The 19,057-nt window shown below is 44.7% G+C and overlaps 1 protein-coding gene and 1 pseudogene across 2 annotated transcripts in view; one reads left to right on the forward strand and one right to left on the reverse strand.

The window, feature by feature from the left end:
• Positions 1-306: 306 nt before the first annotated feature.
• The window catches only part of UBE2E1 (ubiquitin conjugating enzyme E2 E1), a 77,462-nt gene continuing 58,711 nt past the window's right edge, over positions 307-19,057 (forward strand). The window contains exons 1-3 of one of the 2 annotated variants that reach the window (XM_032408794.1): positions 307-517; positions 1,654-1,838; positions 5,873-5,923. In XM_032408794.1, coding sequence (XP_032264685.1) covers positions 1,687-1,838; positions 5,873-5,923 — 203 coding nt within the window. In that variant the 5' untranslated portion in view covers positions 307-517; positions 1,654-1,686. The remainder of the gene's footprint in view (positions 518-1,653; positions 1,839-5,872; positions 5,924-19,057) is intronic. The other variant, XM_032408795.1, reaches the window with a different exon arrangement.
• Positions 16,061-17,900, reverse strand: LOC116635078 (annotated as a pseudogene).

Genomic DNA, 19,057 nt, shown 5'->3' on the forward strand with positions numbered 1-19,057 from the left:
ACCCCCCCTTTCCAAAAGCCCTTATTGGAAAGAACTTCCTCTCGTGACCGCCCTATTCCATACAGTTCCTATCGCTCCCAGCGCCCCCCAGCTCGGAACGGCTTCCCCTCTCCAGCCCAGAATCCAGGTCCCCAAACCACTTGAGAGAAAATTCTCACCCCTCGCCCCCTTCACCGGCGTCCCGCGGCGGCGCTGGGGTGGGGGAGTGGGTGGGGAGGGGGCAGGGTTTCCCGGGGTCCCCTGTGTCCTCCTCGCGCCCCCCCGGAGGTGTGCAGGGGGAGGGGAGCGCGGGTGGGTGGGACCGGGCCGGGTGGGGGAGGGGTGAGGGCGAAGAGGAGGAGGAGGAGGAGTGTGTGTGCGAGCGTGTGTGGCTGGGGGAAGCCATTGCCTGTTTAATAGTTGCTGTTGCTGCACTTCCGCTTCTCTCCCAGCGAGAGAGAGACACGAGTGGCCAGGCCCAGCCGCAGCCGCAGCAGCAGCCGCCGCGGCGGCACGGAGGAGCCAGACACAAAGAGAGGTACGGGGATCCCCCCCGCCGCCCGCCGCCCCCCGGCCGCGTCGCCGGGCCTCGGGGACACCCCTCGCCGCCTCCCCCGACCCGCGCCTCCCGGACCGCCGGGCACGGGGCTGGGGGGGGGCGGAGAGGGGCCGAGGAGCCCCAGGGGTCCGGGGCCCGCCCGCGGGGGATGGGTAGGGACCCCGGGCCGCGTGGGGTGCGGGGGCCGCCCGCGTCGGGGGTGGGGGGGCATTGTGGCTCGAACTGTCAGCGCTGCCCCGGGAGCCCCCCACTGGCCGCTGAGGGGGCCGGGAGCGGGGGAGGGGGAGGCGGGGGAGCCCCGTTTCCCCCTGGGGCGGGGGCCCGCGGGCATTAACCCCTCCGGGGCGGAAGGGCTCATTGTTATTCCTCCGCTGTGGAGGCCGAGCCCCCCCCGCACCCTCGCCCCACCCCCACTAGGGGTGGCAGTCGGGCGTGTGCTCGGGACCCCCGCCCCAGCCGCGCAGCCCTGAGCCGGGCGGCCGAGCCACAGGCCTGCGGGGAGAGGCGTCGGGGCGCGGCGCTGGGGGGGCGCCTCGGGCCTCGTCGCCCCTGCCCCCCCCCGCCGGCCTCTCCCTTCCCCCACCCGGGCACCCGCTCCCCGCCTCCGTCCCCCCGTTTCGGCTTCCTCTCTTACTCCTCTCCACCCCTCCTCTCTTCCCGACCTCGCCAAACTCCACTCCTGGTCCCCGCTGTCTCGCCCTGGCCACTGGCCCCCCCGCAACCCCCGGAAAGCCGATTGAAACAGCCCCGAGGCCGGCACACCGCCGGGACCTTCCCTCCTTGCCCCGCCGAGGCGCTCCCCGCCCCCGCCCTGCCCTCCGCCTGCTCGGCTTCTCCCCTCCCTGCCCCGAGGGGAGCCCCGGGGGGCCGCAGGGGGGGGCGCTCGGTGTGCTCCCGATCGTTTTCCCACCGCGTCCCCCACTTGGGGCCAAAAATAAACAAGCCGCGTCGGATTTGCTAAAGCCTTAATGGGCCTGAAGACTTTGAAAAGCGAGTGGAGGGCGCTGGGCGGCCGGGTGCACCCCTGGCCAAAGCCCTCCTGACAGCACCCGAGTTCCTTATTTACACTGACTGCATGGTCTGTGTGTTTCTGTTTTGTTTCTCTCCCCCTGCAGGGGCTGTTTGCGGGGTGGGGTGGGGGGTTCGCTATGTCGGATGACGATTCGAGGGCCAGCACCAGCTCCTCCTCATCTTCGTCCTCCAACCAGCAAACCGAGAAAGAAACAAACACCCCCAAGAAGAAGGAGAGTAAAGTCAGCATGAGCAAAAACTCCAAACTCCTCTCTACCAGCGCCAAGAGGTACCGTACTCCACCCCCAACCCCCTAGGCTTCCTATTTACCGAACTACCTCTTGTTGCATTTCGTCTGCCTCCCAATGAGGGGTAGCTTGAATGCTCCTCATGGTTTGCGTGTTGTTAAAAATGAAAAAAGGGCCTTGGAAGCTTTAATTATTTTACTCTCCTGCTTCTGTTTTTTTTCTTTTAATCGTTGTCCACATGCAGCTGTTGTGGCTTGCCTCTCTCATTTCTTGGTGAAGTTTGTAAGAATCCTCATTACTTTTACTAGTGACCCCCAAATCTGATTTCAAATTACTTGTCCTATTAATCACTAGCTTGTGACCCTTCTCAAAGCTGTCATCCCACTTAATTACTAATACCTGCCCAGACAACTATCAAAATGAATCCTATTACCATCTTGCTTCCTCCTCACCTGTTGCACTATGATCTTTTTTTGAGTGGAGCTTTCTCCACAAAACTGCGTCAGGAATAACTCCTATTAGTGGGGTAAAAAATTTAATAAGTGAAAGCATGTTTTCAGATGGAACTTAAAGAGATTCTTCTGATTTGGAGAGTTGAGGCAGATGAATTGATATATAATGTAAAATGGATATTCTAGGTTATTTGGGGGATTCTTTTTTTTTCTCTTTAAAAACTTCAATTTTGCCAAATTTCAGGGAGACTTTTTTTTCATGATACATCCTCTCATATGCTGTAAAAAATTTTTACTATTTTTCCAAGCTGAATTCAAACAGTGGCTCTTTTTCTTTACTGTTTTCCTCTATGTCTCTGGAAGAAACTACTTTTTTACCTTGAGCATCCTTCAGTAATATTCTCTGATCTCCATGACCCTTAAAATAATCTCTAGCAGATTCCTGGGAACCCTCATGCCCTTTCATAAATCCTGCTTAGGTGGACAGTCATTAAACTTTAAAGTGGCAAACCCAGAAAGATAGTAAGGAATACAAATGGTGGGTTAAATAGGGGTATCTTTTTTAAAGAAACGTAAAATAAAATGGAATGTGAGTCTTTAATCTCCACCGAGTAGTGAGCCTGGAACTCAGAGTGAAAGTTTGTCCTGTCATTCTCCCAGAAATTTGAAAAGTTGGTAAAGTGCTTTGGTGACCTAACCATGGGGGGGGATGAAAGAGTGACGTTAGCTTATTTTAAATAGTGTAGAGGTTTAGAGTTAAATGGCAAGATGCCTTCTTAGCAAGATTCTTCTTATTTTTGGAGGGATGGTTTGATGGCATTTCAGCTTCCTGGGAATACAAACTGGCCCTCATTGATTAGTCCTGTGCTCGTTCTTCTAGAACCTGGCATCTCCCCTGCCCACGTTGGATGGGGCTTTCCTTAATCTCCCCAACTCCCTACTCCTCCCCACCCCTACCTGCAGTACCTGTGCTCCCTGATCCATGCTGGAACAGCTTTTGGCCTGACCTGAGTAAGGCAGGATATTTGCTTTAGTTTATTAGTATTTTTTGTGCACCAGGATATCACTGGCGCACATGAATATATTTGGGGGTAAAAGCATAGGTGTCAAATATAAAACAGTCTCCTTTGTGTCAGCAAATTACTGAGGGGGATTTTTCATTAGACACAATTTGTCCATTTATGCTAAGGAAGTTTAAAAACATATTTGGAAATTCCTGGGAAAAAGAGAGTAGGTGTGCAAAAAATGAAAGGTGGGAAGCTACAAGGGGTAATTTTACGTATGAAGTTAACGTCAGTTTTAGCTCCCTGAATATCTTGTTGAAAGAGTGGCTGTTAGTCTTAAAGCAGAGCTAAGGTTAATAGTGAAGGAGAGGGGCAGCATATCCAGGAGAGAATAAGGGGGAAATTAATGTTAGTGGGACCCTATTAAAGCTGATGTCTGAAATACATTGACTTGGAAGCTGAGTGTTGCTGGTAGACTTGGAAGGGGCACATATACCAGGAGATAGAATAAAAAAGAAGCCTGAATTGGTAGACATAAAGTTACTTCACTACATATTGGAAAGTGGTCTCATTTCTAGTCCGTGGATAGAGGAAAAGCCCCCATTGAGAGTGGTCTGGACAAGAATTACTCCGTGAAACATATGTGTGAGTTACTTTTACAAATCTTTTGTCAGTATTACGGAAATGGTGCAAATGTTAATTGTAGAGATGAAGTGGTTAACACTGTCTGGTATTATACTTTTTAGGTATTAAAGAAGTAACTACCTTTTCAGTAAATATCGTAGAGGTTGGATTGGCAGAAATGAAGTCAATATGTATTTTTATACAAGTTGTGCTCAGGTGGAGGATATTTTTGCCTGTGTACATAGGTCTTAAGGTACAGTCATTCTAACATGCAGATAATCAGGAAACCAGGATTCCATACTTTTAGTCTAACATACAATAATGAGTCAAACAGCACGGGTGTTTGGGAATGTCTCAGAACTGAAATGCTTCTTGGTAGCAGAAGAATTTAGCAGGACACAGATAAGTAGATGTCTTAAAAACTGTGAGCGAACCCCTTTCTAAAGCTGACCAGATTTGTAGGGGACAGGAAGTGTCCTCCAATAGGAAGGTTTAAAGAACTTCCCCAATAACCACCCTTAATTTCTCTTTACTTAGACATGGAAAAAACAATGCCTTCTAAAACCTACTCCCCATTGCATCTACCCAGCCTATCTTCCCACCCTCAGAGAACCTTTGGAGAGAGAAAAGCATCCATTGTGATTCTGATTGCCTTTAGAATGTGTGTGTTTAGTTTTTACTCCGGTACTACCTCCGTGAGATTTTTTAAGTTGTAACATGGCCCTTTAGGGTTTTATGTGATAGGAGCAAGAAAGGTTATAAAAATAGAAGACACCATTTAGTAGATGGAAGAGGCTTAAAGGCCTCAAACTTTGTCTTATTAATTGATGCTCTAAGCGCCTAGGTAAGCAGAAGACAAAGGCCAGGGCTTGGTGTGAACTGCCTGGTGGCGTCGGCCTAGGAGTGGGGGATGGGGCTCTTTGTGAAGTCGTGGGTTGGTGTGGAGATAGACAGCGGGGCGGGGTGGGGGATGTCCCGGGCTCTGTGTGCATGGTGGGATGGAGAAGGAAGGGGGCAGACCCCAGGGAATTTAGAGGATATCCAGGAAAAAGCAGGTCCGGAAAGGGGGGCCGAGAGTCCGAGCGCTGTGCGGGACGGAGGCTGGGTGCACCTGTGCGGGCCGCCTGCTGACGTCCGGCCTCGCTGGAGGGGCAGGCGGGGGTGTTGGCGCCCAGGGCTCCGCGCGCGGCGTGGGGGCTGGCGGTCCCGGGGCGCGGTGGAGGCGAGCGGGGGAGTCGCCGAGCGTCCCGGCGCGGGCTCTCCCCACCCCTGGCCGGCAACTTCACCGGCCGGGCTGGCGGGCGCCGCTCGAGTCGTCGGGTGCGCGCGGGCTGGGGGCGGGGAGCCCGGGCGGCCGAGCGGACGGGTCGGCCTTGCGGCCTGCGCCGCGCCGGCACCCCGCGACGCCGGGCAGGTCAGTCAGGGCCCGAGGGGCCTCGCGGGGAGCGGCCATGTTGGCTTCGTCACTGAGGACGCGGGGCGGCGTGGGGGGGGCGCCCTGCCGAGGCGGCCCGGAGGGCATCCGAGGTGCCAGTGGTGACCCCGGGCGGAGACTGGGGGGGCGCGCCCTTCCCACCCGCGCGGCGGCTTGGGTTTCTCGGTCCAGGGGAGAGTAAGTGCAGCGCAGAAGTGACTGTGTCCAGGCACATTCTAATGCAACTTAGGAAACGAGTCCGCAAGCCAGAAGCTTTACAATTATTTCCTAAATGGAAAACCCCGAGAAATACAGCTGCCTTAGTGTGCGAGGCAAGACTGGAACCGAAACATTTTAGATAATAACTAGAGACCCCGGACCACCAGCTCACTGCCTGTGGGGAAAAAAGTTTTTTTCTAACTACGGACCTGAAGCTTTTGATGTGTAGTTTCCTTCTCCCTCAGTAGAACCCAGTTATCATGGCAGGCAGTTAGGTTTATCTGCCAGACCTATGCATTACGGTGGGAGGCTACCAACGCCTTCATGTTTCTTGTGTTTCTCTCTCACTTCCCTGATTCCAGGATTCAGAAGGAACTGGCAGACATCACTTTAGACCCTCCACCTAACTGCAGGTGAGCTTCCTTTCACAATTTTTTCTTTTTAAAATTCTTCTAATCTTTATCTTGGGGGTTTTCGTTTTGTTATTAAAAACTTCTGCTTTTATTCTTTCGTGAATGCTTATTTTGGTGCTAACATCAAGTAACAACTGAAATTGATTAACCTGGGAGTAATGTTTTGACGAGCCTCTTGACAATCTCAGTGCTATGCTGAAGAGAAGTAATGAATTTATCTGGCGTGGACCCTTTCACATATATAAAACAGAACTGTGAAATGAATTTAAAGGTGTACACTTGGCCTAATCGTGGATCTTGGATATATCGTTAGGGATGATGTAAAACCTTTTTAGATACTCAGGTTCATTTTGGTTTAGAAAATGGCTTTGCCATCTTAATCTGTTATTCAGGCTCTCTGTTAAGCTAATAGAGCACAGAGTTAAATCACAGCGGATTCTCAGATTTCATTGTATATATAAATTTTGTGTTGGACTTTGGCAGATCAGTTCAGGATATAATTTGTGGCTTTGATAAAAAGGTTTTGTTTTTTAAATTTTATAGATTTAAGCTCTTCCATGGGGTTGTGCTTTTTTTAATTTCCTCAGAATTGCTTCATACTGCATACATGTGTTTCAGTTTCAAAGCAATTTGATTCCAGCTTTTTGGAGTGTTTGCCAGTCACTTTATTTAGAATAACTGTTTTGCTACTGTTGAGGCAAGGTGGAAGACTTGGATTTTATTAAGTCAACAGTGAAGTGAGGAAGGACTTAATATGTTGTAATAGAGCCATTTATTTAAGGGAGATTAATTCAAATCTATTACTCCCATAATTTAAAAATTAGGTGCAACATTTAACCTAATTCTCAGTTCTCAGGATTAGTATTGGAATGGGATGTGACATTTCAGAAGTGTTCTAAACTTAGAGATAGAAGAAGTTACGAAGAAGAAAATATTCAGTGGCCGTGCATAGAATTTAAAATAAGCATGTAGAAATATTCAAGTTGAAAACCTAAATGAAATACTTTATTTATTAACACTGAAGTTTCTAAGGTATGGTTAATGGGTTAAATGGAAACTTTAATATTGCCATTTTGGTTACATACGTTCTTACTGTTGGTCAGGTGTGGGATATTCTTTGGTAAAATTTTGTCCTGTTTTGTAAGGAAAGTCATTGTGAGTTTGAAATGCTCTTAAATTATTGCTTGTAACTGAACCACTTAATTATTCTTAAGGATTTCTCTCATGGCTTTTAAGAATCTTTTTATACTATTGAGAAAGTGGAGAAATAGGCAAGGGCTAGGGCTGTGACATTTTACTTTTTTATTTTAGTGGAATCATTGTTCAGATAGGAGCTTATAGCTTCCCCTGGTTGGTTGTGTTGAATCCTTGGGCATTCCCCATGGTATAGGTGCGTGCTGTGTAGTTACTGCTCCTGTTTGGTATTGTGTCTCTTCCAGTGTGCCTCTTGTGAGTTCAGATTTTAGCTGATGAAATTATAAAGTTTTTAAAGCATGTTTCAAAACTTACAACCTCTCAGTATCAAAACCTAATGGTTTTCTTGCAAATACGTGCAATCAGCTTTAAAATTGTAAACACCTTGAAGGTTTTTATGGGATTAATAACTTAAAAAATAGGAAGAGTACACTTTAGTTTCATACCATTTGAGCTGAGTTCATATGTGAGAGATTTGTGCTGCTGAACATGTAGAACTTTTATCCTTGGAAAACGCTCCTCATTACCCCCTCAAGGTGAAACCCGCGAATGTTTTGGGGCTTGGGTGAAGCACCAAACTGGATGGCTATTGGGTGGTTGGTTGTGGGGAGACAAACTGATGTACTTAAACGTTTTGAAAAAAAATTTCTTAAATTTCAGAGAAAACGCTAGGCGTCTTTAATTTGCAAGAGAATGTATATTATGGTGAGTTTTAAGAATAAACATTGCTTTGGGGCGCCTGGGTGGATGCCTCTGCCATCGGCTCAGGGGTCATGATCCCAGAGTCCTGGGATCGAGCCCCATGTCAGGCTTCCTGCTCAGTGGGGGGCCTGCTTCTCCAGCTGCTGCTGCTGCCCCTCCCCCCACTCGTGCTCTCCCTCCCTCTCTCTCTCTCTCTCAAATAAAATCTTAAAAAAAAAAAGTGCTTTATTTTCTGAAAGCATTTTTCAGTATGGCTGCTTAGGTAATATGAATTACAGTTTCTACTTTGTGTTGGCTTACTGCCATTACTGACTAAGTGTCATATAGTAGTCCCAGTATTCAGCTAACTTAAATTTGGTTTTGTGTTTTTGTGTTGGTACCTTATGGGATTGAATTATTAAATATTTTAATGTACATTATTTGAGATGGAAGAGGATAATTTGGGGATACTTTTTGAAGTTAAAAAATGTATGGATTAAGTGACATATTGAATGTGTGCATGTTTATTTTTAGTAAATTTTTCTGTTACTCAGCATGAGAGCTCCGTAGTTTGGTCCTTCTGAAATTGTAATTTCATCAACTATAAATTCTATTTTGAATGAGTTAAACAATTGACTTTGAATTAACGTATCTTATGTATTAATCCTTTATAAGACTGCCTTTTTTCAATCAGTATTCAGCCTGTGGTTTTAAATTTAAACGTGTTACTTTATTAAAATATAGCATTTGGTACAAAGTAACCTCTCAATACACAGTTGATTATTGCAGATCAGTAGAAGAATTGCTTCTCTTGAAGGTGCACTGCTTGCATTCCAGTAATTTTAGCACTTTACTTGGCAAACTTCAAAGTTACTGAACTTAAACTTGTGTGAAATGCAATTGCTAAATATGTTATAATGTGTGAGCACATAAAGTTGAATCGTCAGTGTTGAATATTGTGTTGAGTAGGTTCGGATTTTGTTGTTCTGTTTTGTTTTGTTTTTTAAGAATGGAGTGCAGATGACATTCAGTGACCAGGTCAGAAGTGAATATTTTAAAATTTTTCTATATTGCCACATAAATCAAATTCTTTGGTATCTAACTATTTGGTTGTATGTATATATGCAGATGAAATAATAGTCTCCCAACTCATGTACTGTGCATTTGGTTAGACTTTTTCCTTCCGTTTTGGCTATTTGTTTAGGAAAAAAAATACTGTCTTAACTACTGTAATGATTTTCTAAAGCATGCCCTATCCTGGATTGTAAAATTATGCTTTTTATTTAAGTTTTTTAAAGTTTTATTTAAATAAAATTATGCCTTTTAGATAGCTGATGTGCTCTGGGCCACTAGAGTCAGTTTTGCACCTGTTAGGCTCAAGCTTTGCTAAATTGACTAGTTATAGCTATATAACTAATCTGTAGACATAAGTGTCTATAGACAGTATGTCTGTATGTAATAAATGACATTTTCCCAAGTGCTTTAAACTTCAGAATTTACCTAAGGGATTACTAGTATTTTGAGTAAACTATTCATATAGCAACTTGAAATCTAAAAGTTCAGATTTTTTTGGAGTTACTATTTTAGGATAAAATGTCTTTGAGAAGTCATTAAACATTTCAAGCACGGTGGAGAATAATAAAAATAAATTCTTGTTTTATATGACTTTATTATATTTAATGATTATTTTTGTGTTTCTTAAATGTGTAAACCCCACTAAGTAAAGGCGTTTTATTTTTCTGTAAAAACTGTGTATCAGATACAGTTGGTCTTAAAGCTTTACAGCTAAATCTTACCTTTTTTTTTTTTTTTTTAAGATTTATTTTGAGAGAGAGCAAGCATGTGCGCAAGCGTGAGCAGGGTAGGGGGGCAGGGAGGGAGAGAATCTCAGACTCCCTGCTAAGTTCAGAGCTGGACATGGGGCTCGATCCTACCACCCCGAGATCATGACCTGAGCCAAAACACTACCAAGAGTTGGATGCTCAACCGACTGAGCCACCCAGGCGCCCCAGCTAAATCTTACCTTTTTTAAAGATAATTTAAAGGCTAAAGTGAAGAACATTTTAAAAATGTAATGCATTTGTTGTAGAAGTTAAAATTTTTTAACCTTTTTCTCATTTACTAAAAGGGCCGACTATCTGATTTGCCTAACTCATAGTATTGTAAAATTCAAATGAGATTAGAGTTTTCTGTATGTGTTAGATGTTGGTATTATTAGATTTGCCCATTTAGCTCCTTTTAATAGCTCATATTTTTTTTAACTAACATTGCCTCTTATTGCTTGTATTTTAAATACAGTTTTAAGTCATTATACAATAATCTGAGTGTTTTTGAAAAGTTGAGATGTAGGGGCGCCTGGGTGGCTCAGTTGTTAAGCTTGTCTGTCTTCGGCTCAGGTCATGATCCCAGGGTCCTGGGATGGAGCCCCGCATCGGGCTTCCCGCTCCGCGGGAAGCCTGCTGCTCCCTCTCCCACTCCCCCTGCTTGTGTTCCTGCTCTCGCGCTCTCTTTCTCTGTCAAATAAATAAATAAAATCTTAAAAAAAAAAAAAAAAAAAAAGGAAAAGAAAAGTTGAGATGTAGAAGTTGTGCTGTAAAAAGTGAAAAATTCCCCTCATGATCTCTTCTGATCCTGCTCCTTTGCACGGAGATGCTCCTAATATGGAGCTAACTTGCGCTTTGTGTGTATCCTTGAAGATAGTTTCTGTGAATGTACATTGTTGTATTTTTCTGGTTTTATAAAATCTGGAATTGGTGGTAATAATAATGAGATGTCAATTTAGAAATCCCAGGCTGCTAACCTTGAAAGGAAAAGAGGTCCTTTCCTTGCAATAGTAAAGGCCTATACAATTTGTCCAAGTTTAGCTTGCTTTGAATGGTTGTTTGGGTATAAGAAATGCGTTCAACAGAAGTTCTTTACAAAATCCTGTATCTTACCTGAAAAAAACCCTTTTAATGTGTTTTTCATCCATCTGATGTTACTAAATGCATTAAAGATAAAAATGTGACTTCAGGATCTAAACACTGTTGAGTTTCATAATAATTTTCATTTGGAATGTTACCAGTGCAGTGTGCTTGCCTTTATGTGTGTAGAGGAAGTGTTGAAAAACAGCGAGAATCAGGAGACTGGAGTGTCAGCACAAAGTAGCCCCCAAACGAGGGTCAGGTTCCTGGAAATTAGATCATCACCTAGCGCCTGAATGGATAGGAAGGAAGGAAATCTATCCAGAAATGAATTGCTTACTAAATGAGTAGGAACTCTTGTGACTGTTTTGTTTACCAAAAGACCATGTGTCTGGATTGTAAAACTGTACTGCTATTGTCCTTCAGAAAGCTAAACAGAATTACCATATGACCCAGCAGTTACACTCCTAGGTATATACCCAAAAGGATTGAAAACAGGGAGTCGAACAGATTCTTGTCAGTGTTCATAGTTGTTCATGATAGCCCCAAAGAGGAAACAACCCAAGTATCCATCAACAGATGAGTGAATAAACAAAATGTGATATTTACAATGGAATATTATTTAGCCATGAAAGGGAATGAAGTTCTGATACATGCTACAATATGAATGAATCTTGAAAATGTTAGGGACGCCTGGGTGGCTCAGTCGGTTAAGCGTCTGCCTTTGGCTCAGGTCATGATCCCAGGGTCCTGGGATCGAGTCCCATGTCAGGCTCCCTGCTTGGCGGGAAGCCTGCTTTCTTCCTCTGCCTCTGCCTGCCACTCCCCCTACTTGTGCTCTCTCTCTCTCTGACAAATAAATAAAATCTTAAAAAAAAAAGAAAAATGTTATACTAAGTAAAATAAGCCAGACATAGAAGGACAAATATTGTGATTCCAGTTGCATTGAAATACCTAGAATAGGTAAATTCATAGAGACAGAGGATTAGAGGTTTTCAGGACTGGGGGAGGGGAGATTGGGGGGGTTATTTCTTAATGGGTAAATAGGTAAATTCATAGAGACAGAGGATTAGAGGTTTTCAGGACTGGGGGAGGGGAGAATGGGGGGGTTATTTCTTAATGGGTACAGAGTTTCTGTTTGGAGTGATTAAAATTTTGGAAGTAGTGGTGATGGTTGTACAACATTGTGAGTGACATTGAATTTTACACTTAAAATGGTAAAAATGGCAAATTTTACATATTTTACCATTAAAAAAGTTAGGAAAACCCCCCCATACCATTTTTTTTTTTTTAAGATTTTTTTTAATCTGAGAGAGCTCTCAAGCACACGAGTGGGGGAGGGGCAGAGAGGGAGGGAGAAGCAGGCTCCCTGATGAGCGGGGAGCCTATTCGGGGCTCCATCCCAAGACCTGGAGACCAGGACCTGAGCCCAAGGCAGAGGCTTAACTGACTAAGCCACCCAGTCGCCACCGCCCCCATTGTTTAAATGTTAACAGTATTTTGAGGAAAGATTCTTACAGCTTACAAGGCCACATTTCACAGTTCTTATAGACTTTGTAAAGGATACTAATATTAAATTCTTGTCACAAACCTTGAGTCCCCGTTACACATGAAAAGTGACTGCCTTGAAGGAGTTCATTGTCTAGTAAGGGTGGTGAGAAATGCATGTACAGATCTTGAATAGTCCTTGGAAACATGAATGTTATTTGGAAAGTAATAAAGGCACATTACATGTTATGAAGGTTCAGAGCAGTGAGAGATTGCTTTGACCTGGGTGTGAGGAGTAGTGTCTGGAGCACTTAGATATCTGGGAAAGCTTCCTGGAGGAAATGAGAAGTGGAGTGGGAAGAGTAAGAGACGTCTCTGTAGCACAGGAAAGGTCAGGAGGACACTATTAGGTAAGAGTGAATAAACCTATGGCCTGAGTGGGAGAATAAGCAGTAAGAGATAAAGGTTGTGTTCTTCAGTGTCAGGCTGAGGCTTTGAATTTCATTATATAGTTGTTGGAGAATCATTGAAACCCTTTTGAGCTGAAGTCTAATTCAGTTAGAACTGAGTATCTGGATAGAGACAAAGCAAGGGTTGAGTGGAGTTGGGTGGGAAGCAGGAGACTTGGAGAGAGCTGCAGTAGTCCAGGCGGGAGGCCAGGTGGGCCTGGGGACAGGTGGCATCCATCAAAGTGGAGAGGAGAGAGAGGTGGAAAGCAGTGGAATCTAGAGAACTTGGCCACTGATTTAGAGATATAGGACTTGAAAGGACTCAGAGGTTCTTTGGGTATTGGGGAAGATGGTGGTGCCATTAACAGAGATCAGTAAGGCCGGAAGAAGAACTCGTTTGAGGGAGCAGAGGGGTTAGATAGATCCTCTTTCTAAGGTTTAATTATTTGTTTTGTTGACCATATACAGTGCTTAACGTGTTGCTGCCATCTAGCAGGCTCTCAGTAAATATTTTGTAGTTTTTTTGTTTTTTTTTGAGGGAGACCGGGCAGGGGGAGGGAGAGAGCACGTGTGCCTGGGAAGGGTTGCAGAGGGAGGAGAAGTAGACTCCCCACTGAGCAAGGAGCCCGATGCGGGACTTGATCCCAGGACCCTGAGATGATGACTTGAGCCAAAGTCAGACGCTTAACCAACTGAGCCACCCAGGCACCCCAATGTTTGCAGTTTGATTATATATTTAAGTTTATTGTTAATCAGTCATTGAACTCTCCACGTCTACCTAATCTAATTTTAGATTTGTTTAGACAAATGGATTATAAAGTCCTTAAAAGGCAGAGACCATGACTTTTCTCCTTGATTCTGACCCTACATGGTTTTTCCCCCAATTTTTTTAGTTTGAAGAATTTCAAAGCTATGGAAAAGTTGAAATGACACGCATCCTTCTCTCAGCTGTTAAAACTTCACCATATAAAATATATATTCAAGGAATTGCTGTATGCTCATGACTTTTTTCTTTCTTTTTTTTTTTTTTTAAAGATTTTATTACTTGATAGAGACACAGCGAGAGAGGGAACACAAGCAGGGGGAGTGGGAGAGGGAGAAGCAGGCTTCCCGTGGAGCAGAGAGCCCGATGCGATGTGGGGCTCGATCCCAGGACCCTGGGATCACGACCTGAGCCGAAGGCAGATGCTTAATGACTGAGCCACCCAGGCGCCCCCCCGCTCATGACTTTTTTCTTGAAACATAATGCAAGTGATTATGGATTGCTTTTTGTCTTATCTCTATATTTTGCAGGACCATTTGAAAGTGTGCTGCAGACATCATGACACATCTGTGTGTTTAGGTTACATGCATTGCATCTGAGGTGGGCTGGCAGGGATGCTGAGGCTGGAACTGGCTTTGGGGGAGGTACACATTGGATTTAAAAGTTTGGATGATGGCTGAAGGACTCCTAATCGCCAAGGGGAAGAGGTGAATTGAGAATTGTGCTCTGAGGAATGTCTACACAGGAAGGGTGGGGGAAATAACGAGGACCTAGAGAAAAAAGCAGAGTAGGAGGAGAGCTGCAAGCCTTATGGGAGGTCAAGGAAATTTTTTTGTTGGCCTTTAAGGTGTAGAATTAAGAGTGTGCTCTGTAGGCTGAGAGGAAGAAGCAAGTAGAAAAAAGTGAAAATGCGAGGGAGGAAGATACTGTAATGTTTTAAAACACAATTTTAGAGAAGGTGATAGAATATGGAACTGAGGTCATAAGTGGAGAACGTATTTTTAGAAAGGCTGGAAGCCTGGAACTTTATGATGGAGTGACAGTTTCTAAAGGATTGGAAGCATTTTTCGTCCTTGAATAACACTCCAGCTACTTGTATTGAACAAAAAGAAGCAGCATCTGTCCCCATTGCTATTTGGTTTGTTCTTTCTGGGTAGATTGTAAGTTCCTTGAGAGCAGGGATTACGTCTTTGCCATTCCTACCTTGTCCAAGAAAGAGAAGATAAACAGTACATATTTGTTAAATTAAAACACAGACACAAAAACCTAATTTGAGTCTGATGGCTTCATGGAATGTCTTCATTACCCTCTTCAGAAAATAATGGAAAGAGCTGGGGAAATTGCTGTCACATTTTACAGCTGTCTGTTGCTGGCAGTCTTTCTGACTTGGCACCCAAGCAGTTTTGGCAATTTTCACCTTCTCGGAATCACAGAGGAGCTCTGGACTGCAGTGTGATAGAAAAGACGGGGTCAGTGCTTTAGGCTAGATTGAGAAGATTGTATAAAGAAAATACCAGTACCTTTGATTACCATGTTTTGACTTGATAAGATTACTGTTTGCCAACAAGTGAGAGTGGGTTTAGGGGTGCTAAATAAATTGGACTTCCTAGCGATGTTCCCCCAAATCCTAAAGCTATTCCAGATAGTTACGTTATAGATGCTGGCACCCGCCTGAGACATCTGACACATTCCCCATCATCAGTGGAGTGAAACAGGGTTTCATAATAAGCCCATTCTTATTCAGCCTCTCTTATGCAGCCCTGCTGTAAAGTCAAACAAAAGACCTAGTAAATGGTGTCAGAATATGCCTCTGATCCTCTGGGAAACTTCCTACTCTATAGGCTAAGAAGCTCATCAGAGCCCTTTGCTGAAAAATTGTAATCCAGGAATTGCTGTATGCTCATGGCCTTCTTGAAACCTATATGCAAGTGATTATGGATTGCTTTGTAGAATCCGCGCTGCACTACATAGGTGATATATCAACCTGTGGAAGGCCAAGGTAATGTCTCAGCCCAGTCAAGAAAATCCTAGGAAGCCAACAGTTTTCATATGCAGAACGTAATTGAAAGTTGTCACTGGGTTTTGTTACCTGGGGCAGCATACTGTTCACTAATATGTCGATTAACAAAGTAGTCAAAAACTTGAATTCTCTCTGCTTTCTAAAGAACCTGAATATGACAAAGGGCAAGGCTGGGCCAAAATAAAGGGACTATATTGTCAAGCTCTTAAGTAGCATTTAACATCGCATTTGCCACAGGTGTTCATCTGACTTGATTCTAGGACTGAGTTATGTCAGTATTAAATTTTAAATATTAATAATTAATGGAGAGTCTCAGTAGGGTCTACTAGCATTGAAATGATGGTCATTATGTGTAATACCGGGACATTGAGTATTTGTATCTATTTAATAGATGGAAAATTGATGTGGGGTGGATCCTGATAAGTTCTGTAGAAAAAGGCATAGAAGCACATTTTCAAATAGTAATGGATAGAGCAGCTTGGAAGGATTTTACTTAGAGAAAAGTTTTAGGGACCCCTGGGTGGCTCAGTCATTAAGCGTCTGACTTCTACTCCAGTCATGATCTCAGGGTCCTGGGATTGAGCCCCTTGATGGGCTCAGCGCTCAGCAGGGAGTCTACTTCTGCCTCTCCCTCTGCCCTTCCTCCCATGTGCATGCGTGCGTGCGCATGTGCGCTTTCTCTCTCTCTCAAATAAAATCTTTTCTAGTCTCCCAGGGAAAGAAGGGGTTGAGAGGATACTATATCACAAGGACCCTGGTGAACTCAGCACTGGAGCTACTCACGGCTTAGTTCTCTACCAAGTTTGGAAAGTACTGATTTTCCTCGTCCTGGTCCTGGCCCTGCTCCCACACTCAGCCTCCAGTTTTCAGAAGTCATCCAGTTCCCAGAAGGTCTGCTTCCTTTACCTCCCTAGCATTTTTACTCAGGGGAGAAGGCCATTTACCCTGTCATGGTGTCAGAGTTCTGGGGGAGTTGTCATCCTGCAGGATGGTGAGGAGAGATCTCCATAGGACCTTGCCGTTTATTTACCATCCATCTATTGTGCTTTAGAACCTAAAGATTGGGGAGTCTCAGGTTCTTTCTTAAGGGCTTGTCCAAGCCCTGGCTAGTCACAGGGGTTTCTGAGGGCTGTCCTGCTTCCTCCTTGGAGAACACCTGCTTGGAGGGGAGCTCAGTCTGGCTCTAGGGTGGCATCTGGTTCTCAGGGGAAAACTAGGTATCCAGAGGCATGTCCAATTCAGAAGATGAAGTTGCCTCTAAGGGCAGAACAGGCTCTGGCGGGGAGATTCGATTTGGGGCCTTTGGTCTCAAATACTGCACTCAGGTGTTCACCAGTGGGCTTGGGGGGCTCTCTGCTGCTGGTCTTCACAGGTGTCCATGCAGTGCCAAGGGTAGAAGAGTGGGGGTCTGAGTCTTGGATCTGATTAGGACCCCCCAGCTGCTCCCCTGCTGGTAGGTTTGGCTGTGGAGAGCTCTCCACTGGGATGGGAGTGTGCAGGATGCTGGCAATAGGTAAACAGGGTTCCGCCACTTGGGCCACAAGCTTGTGCGGTGGAGGCTGCTGGAGTGACTGGGGTCCTCTTGGCTGAGCCCATCTCACCCAGGAGGACTCAGGTGGGGCAGGGCCCAGCCTGGGGTAAGGAGAAAGGTGCCCGGCCCCAATTCCTCTTTTGGGTGCACAGCGGCTCGAGCCTCAACTCCCCACGCTGAGTTTCAAACCTCCCTGGAACTTGAATTCTAGTAGGCAATATAGACAGTAACTACAAGTTGTTTCAGCTAGTAAGAGAAATTAACAGTGCAGTGATGGAGAGTAATTGGGGTAGGGAAATTACTTGGAGAAGGCTTAAAAAGACATTTAGGCAAAGACCTGACAGATGAGAAGGAAGGGGAGAACCTTGTGAAAAATACAAGAAGAACATCCCAGAGTGAGGGAAGCACAGACACGGAGGCCCTGAGGTGGGGAGTAGTACCATGTGATGCAGAGTCATGTAAACTAGAGTTTGGATTTCATTCTAACACTGGAAAGCCATTCAACGTTTTGCAGCAAGGAAGTGACATTGTTTCAGTAGTGATTTAAAAGTCTTTTCCTACCTTCCTTGCTATGTGGAAGATAGCTGGGAGGAAGGCACGAGTGGAAGAAGGGAAACCAGAAAGGGGGGTATTGCTGTGTTCCAAGCAGCTGGTGATGGCAGTTAGGATTAAGATGGTGGCAGTGGACATGGGGTTAGAACACCTGTACCTGTTGATGGATTGCATGTGGGAGGTAAGAAAAAGGACCAAGAATGGCTCCAAATTTCTGTGGTTTTAGCAATTAGGTAGATGATTGGCCATGTTTTACTGATAGGAACAAGACTGGAATAGGACCACTATTCCAGTGTGTATGTGTTTTGGCATGAGGGCAGCATAGAAAATGAGTCCTTTGTGGATATGTTAGGCTTTATTTTTTATTTTTTTAAAAGATTTTATTTATTTGACAGAGAGCACAAGCAGGGGGAGTGGCAGGCAGAAGGAGAGGGAGAAGCAGACTCCCTGCTGAGCAGGGAGCCCAGTGCGGGACTCGATCCCAGGACCACGGGATCATGACCTGAACCGAAGGCAGACGCTTAACCGACTGAGCCACCCAGGTGCCCCATGTTAGGCTTTAGATGGATACCAATGAGGCATCCAAATGAAGGTGTCAAATAGAAAATAGAAGTTAGATATAGGTAAATGGAGCCCAGGGGAGTATTTTAGACTCAAGTTATACTCATAAGCTTGAGATACATATACATTTGGGAAACACCACTATATAGAGGCTCTTGTCTGGGGAATCCCTCAAGCTCATCAAGAGAAGAAAGGTGTAGTGAGAAGAGGTTCCAGGATGCAGACTTGAACCTCTAGTTTAGAGGTTGTATAGTCTGAAGGAGAAGCCAGCAAAGGGGACTGAAGAGATAGAAGGAAAATCAAGAGAGTAATGTCCGAAAGCAGCAAGTGGAAAGCGTTTTGAGGTAGAGTGGTTATGAGTGCTGAAATAACACGGTGAGGTCGGGAAAGACCAGCAAGTAACCACTGGATTTTACAGATCTACTGTAGAAGAGGTGATGCAAAAGAGGGGTTGATTTCAAGAAAGAAAAGATGTTTGTGTTACTCTGCCCAATTAGAAGATTTCATTGTGTTTATCCAGGGGAGATGATTTAGTATTATCAGATTTTTACACTTTAGGGCAGAACTCTTAACATTGTGTAATTATTTTTCTTGGGGGGGAGGTGTCTCTCTTTTTAGTGGATTCTCAAAGGATTTGGGGGGGTTTCCTCCTCCCCTACCCCCCACTAGAGAAAATTAACTTCTGCTTTACTAGATTCAAGTGCTTTGTGATCTTTATGGATATCATATGTAAGTAGTGCCAGGTTCACATATCACATCTTGATGAATCCCTTTAGCAGGGCTTATTTTGTAAATACTAGGGAATGGATAAATTGGAAAATCAGTAAATTGCTGATGCCATCTTTAAATTTTTTTATATGCTTTGATTTGTATTGATCTTTTTTACTTTTCGCACTTGTGGATGCATGAGAATGAGTATATATGTGCTTACTTTTAATACAGTGTAAATTATTCATCATATTCAATTTTTTTCATCCTTTTAAGATTGGCTA

Source organism: Phoca vitulina, unplaced genomic scaffold (assembly GCF_004348235.1).
Source record: "Phoca vitulina isolate PV1807 unplaced genomic scaffold, GSC_HSeal_1.0 scaffold10, whole genome shotgun sequence".
Classification (NCBI taxonomy): Eukaryota; Metazoa; Chordata; class Mammalia; order Carnivora; family Phocidae; genus Phoca; species Phoca vitulina.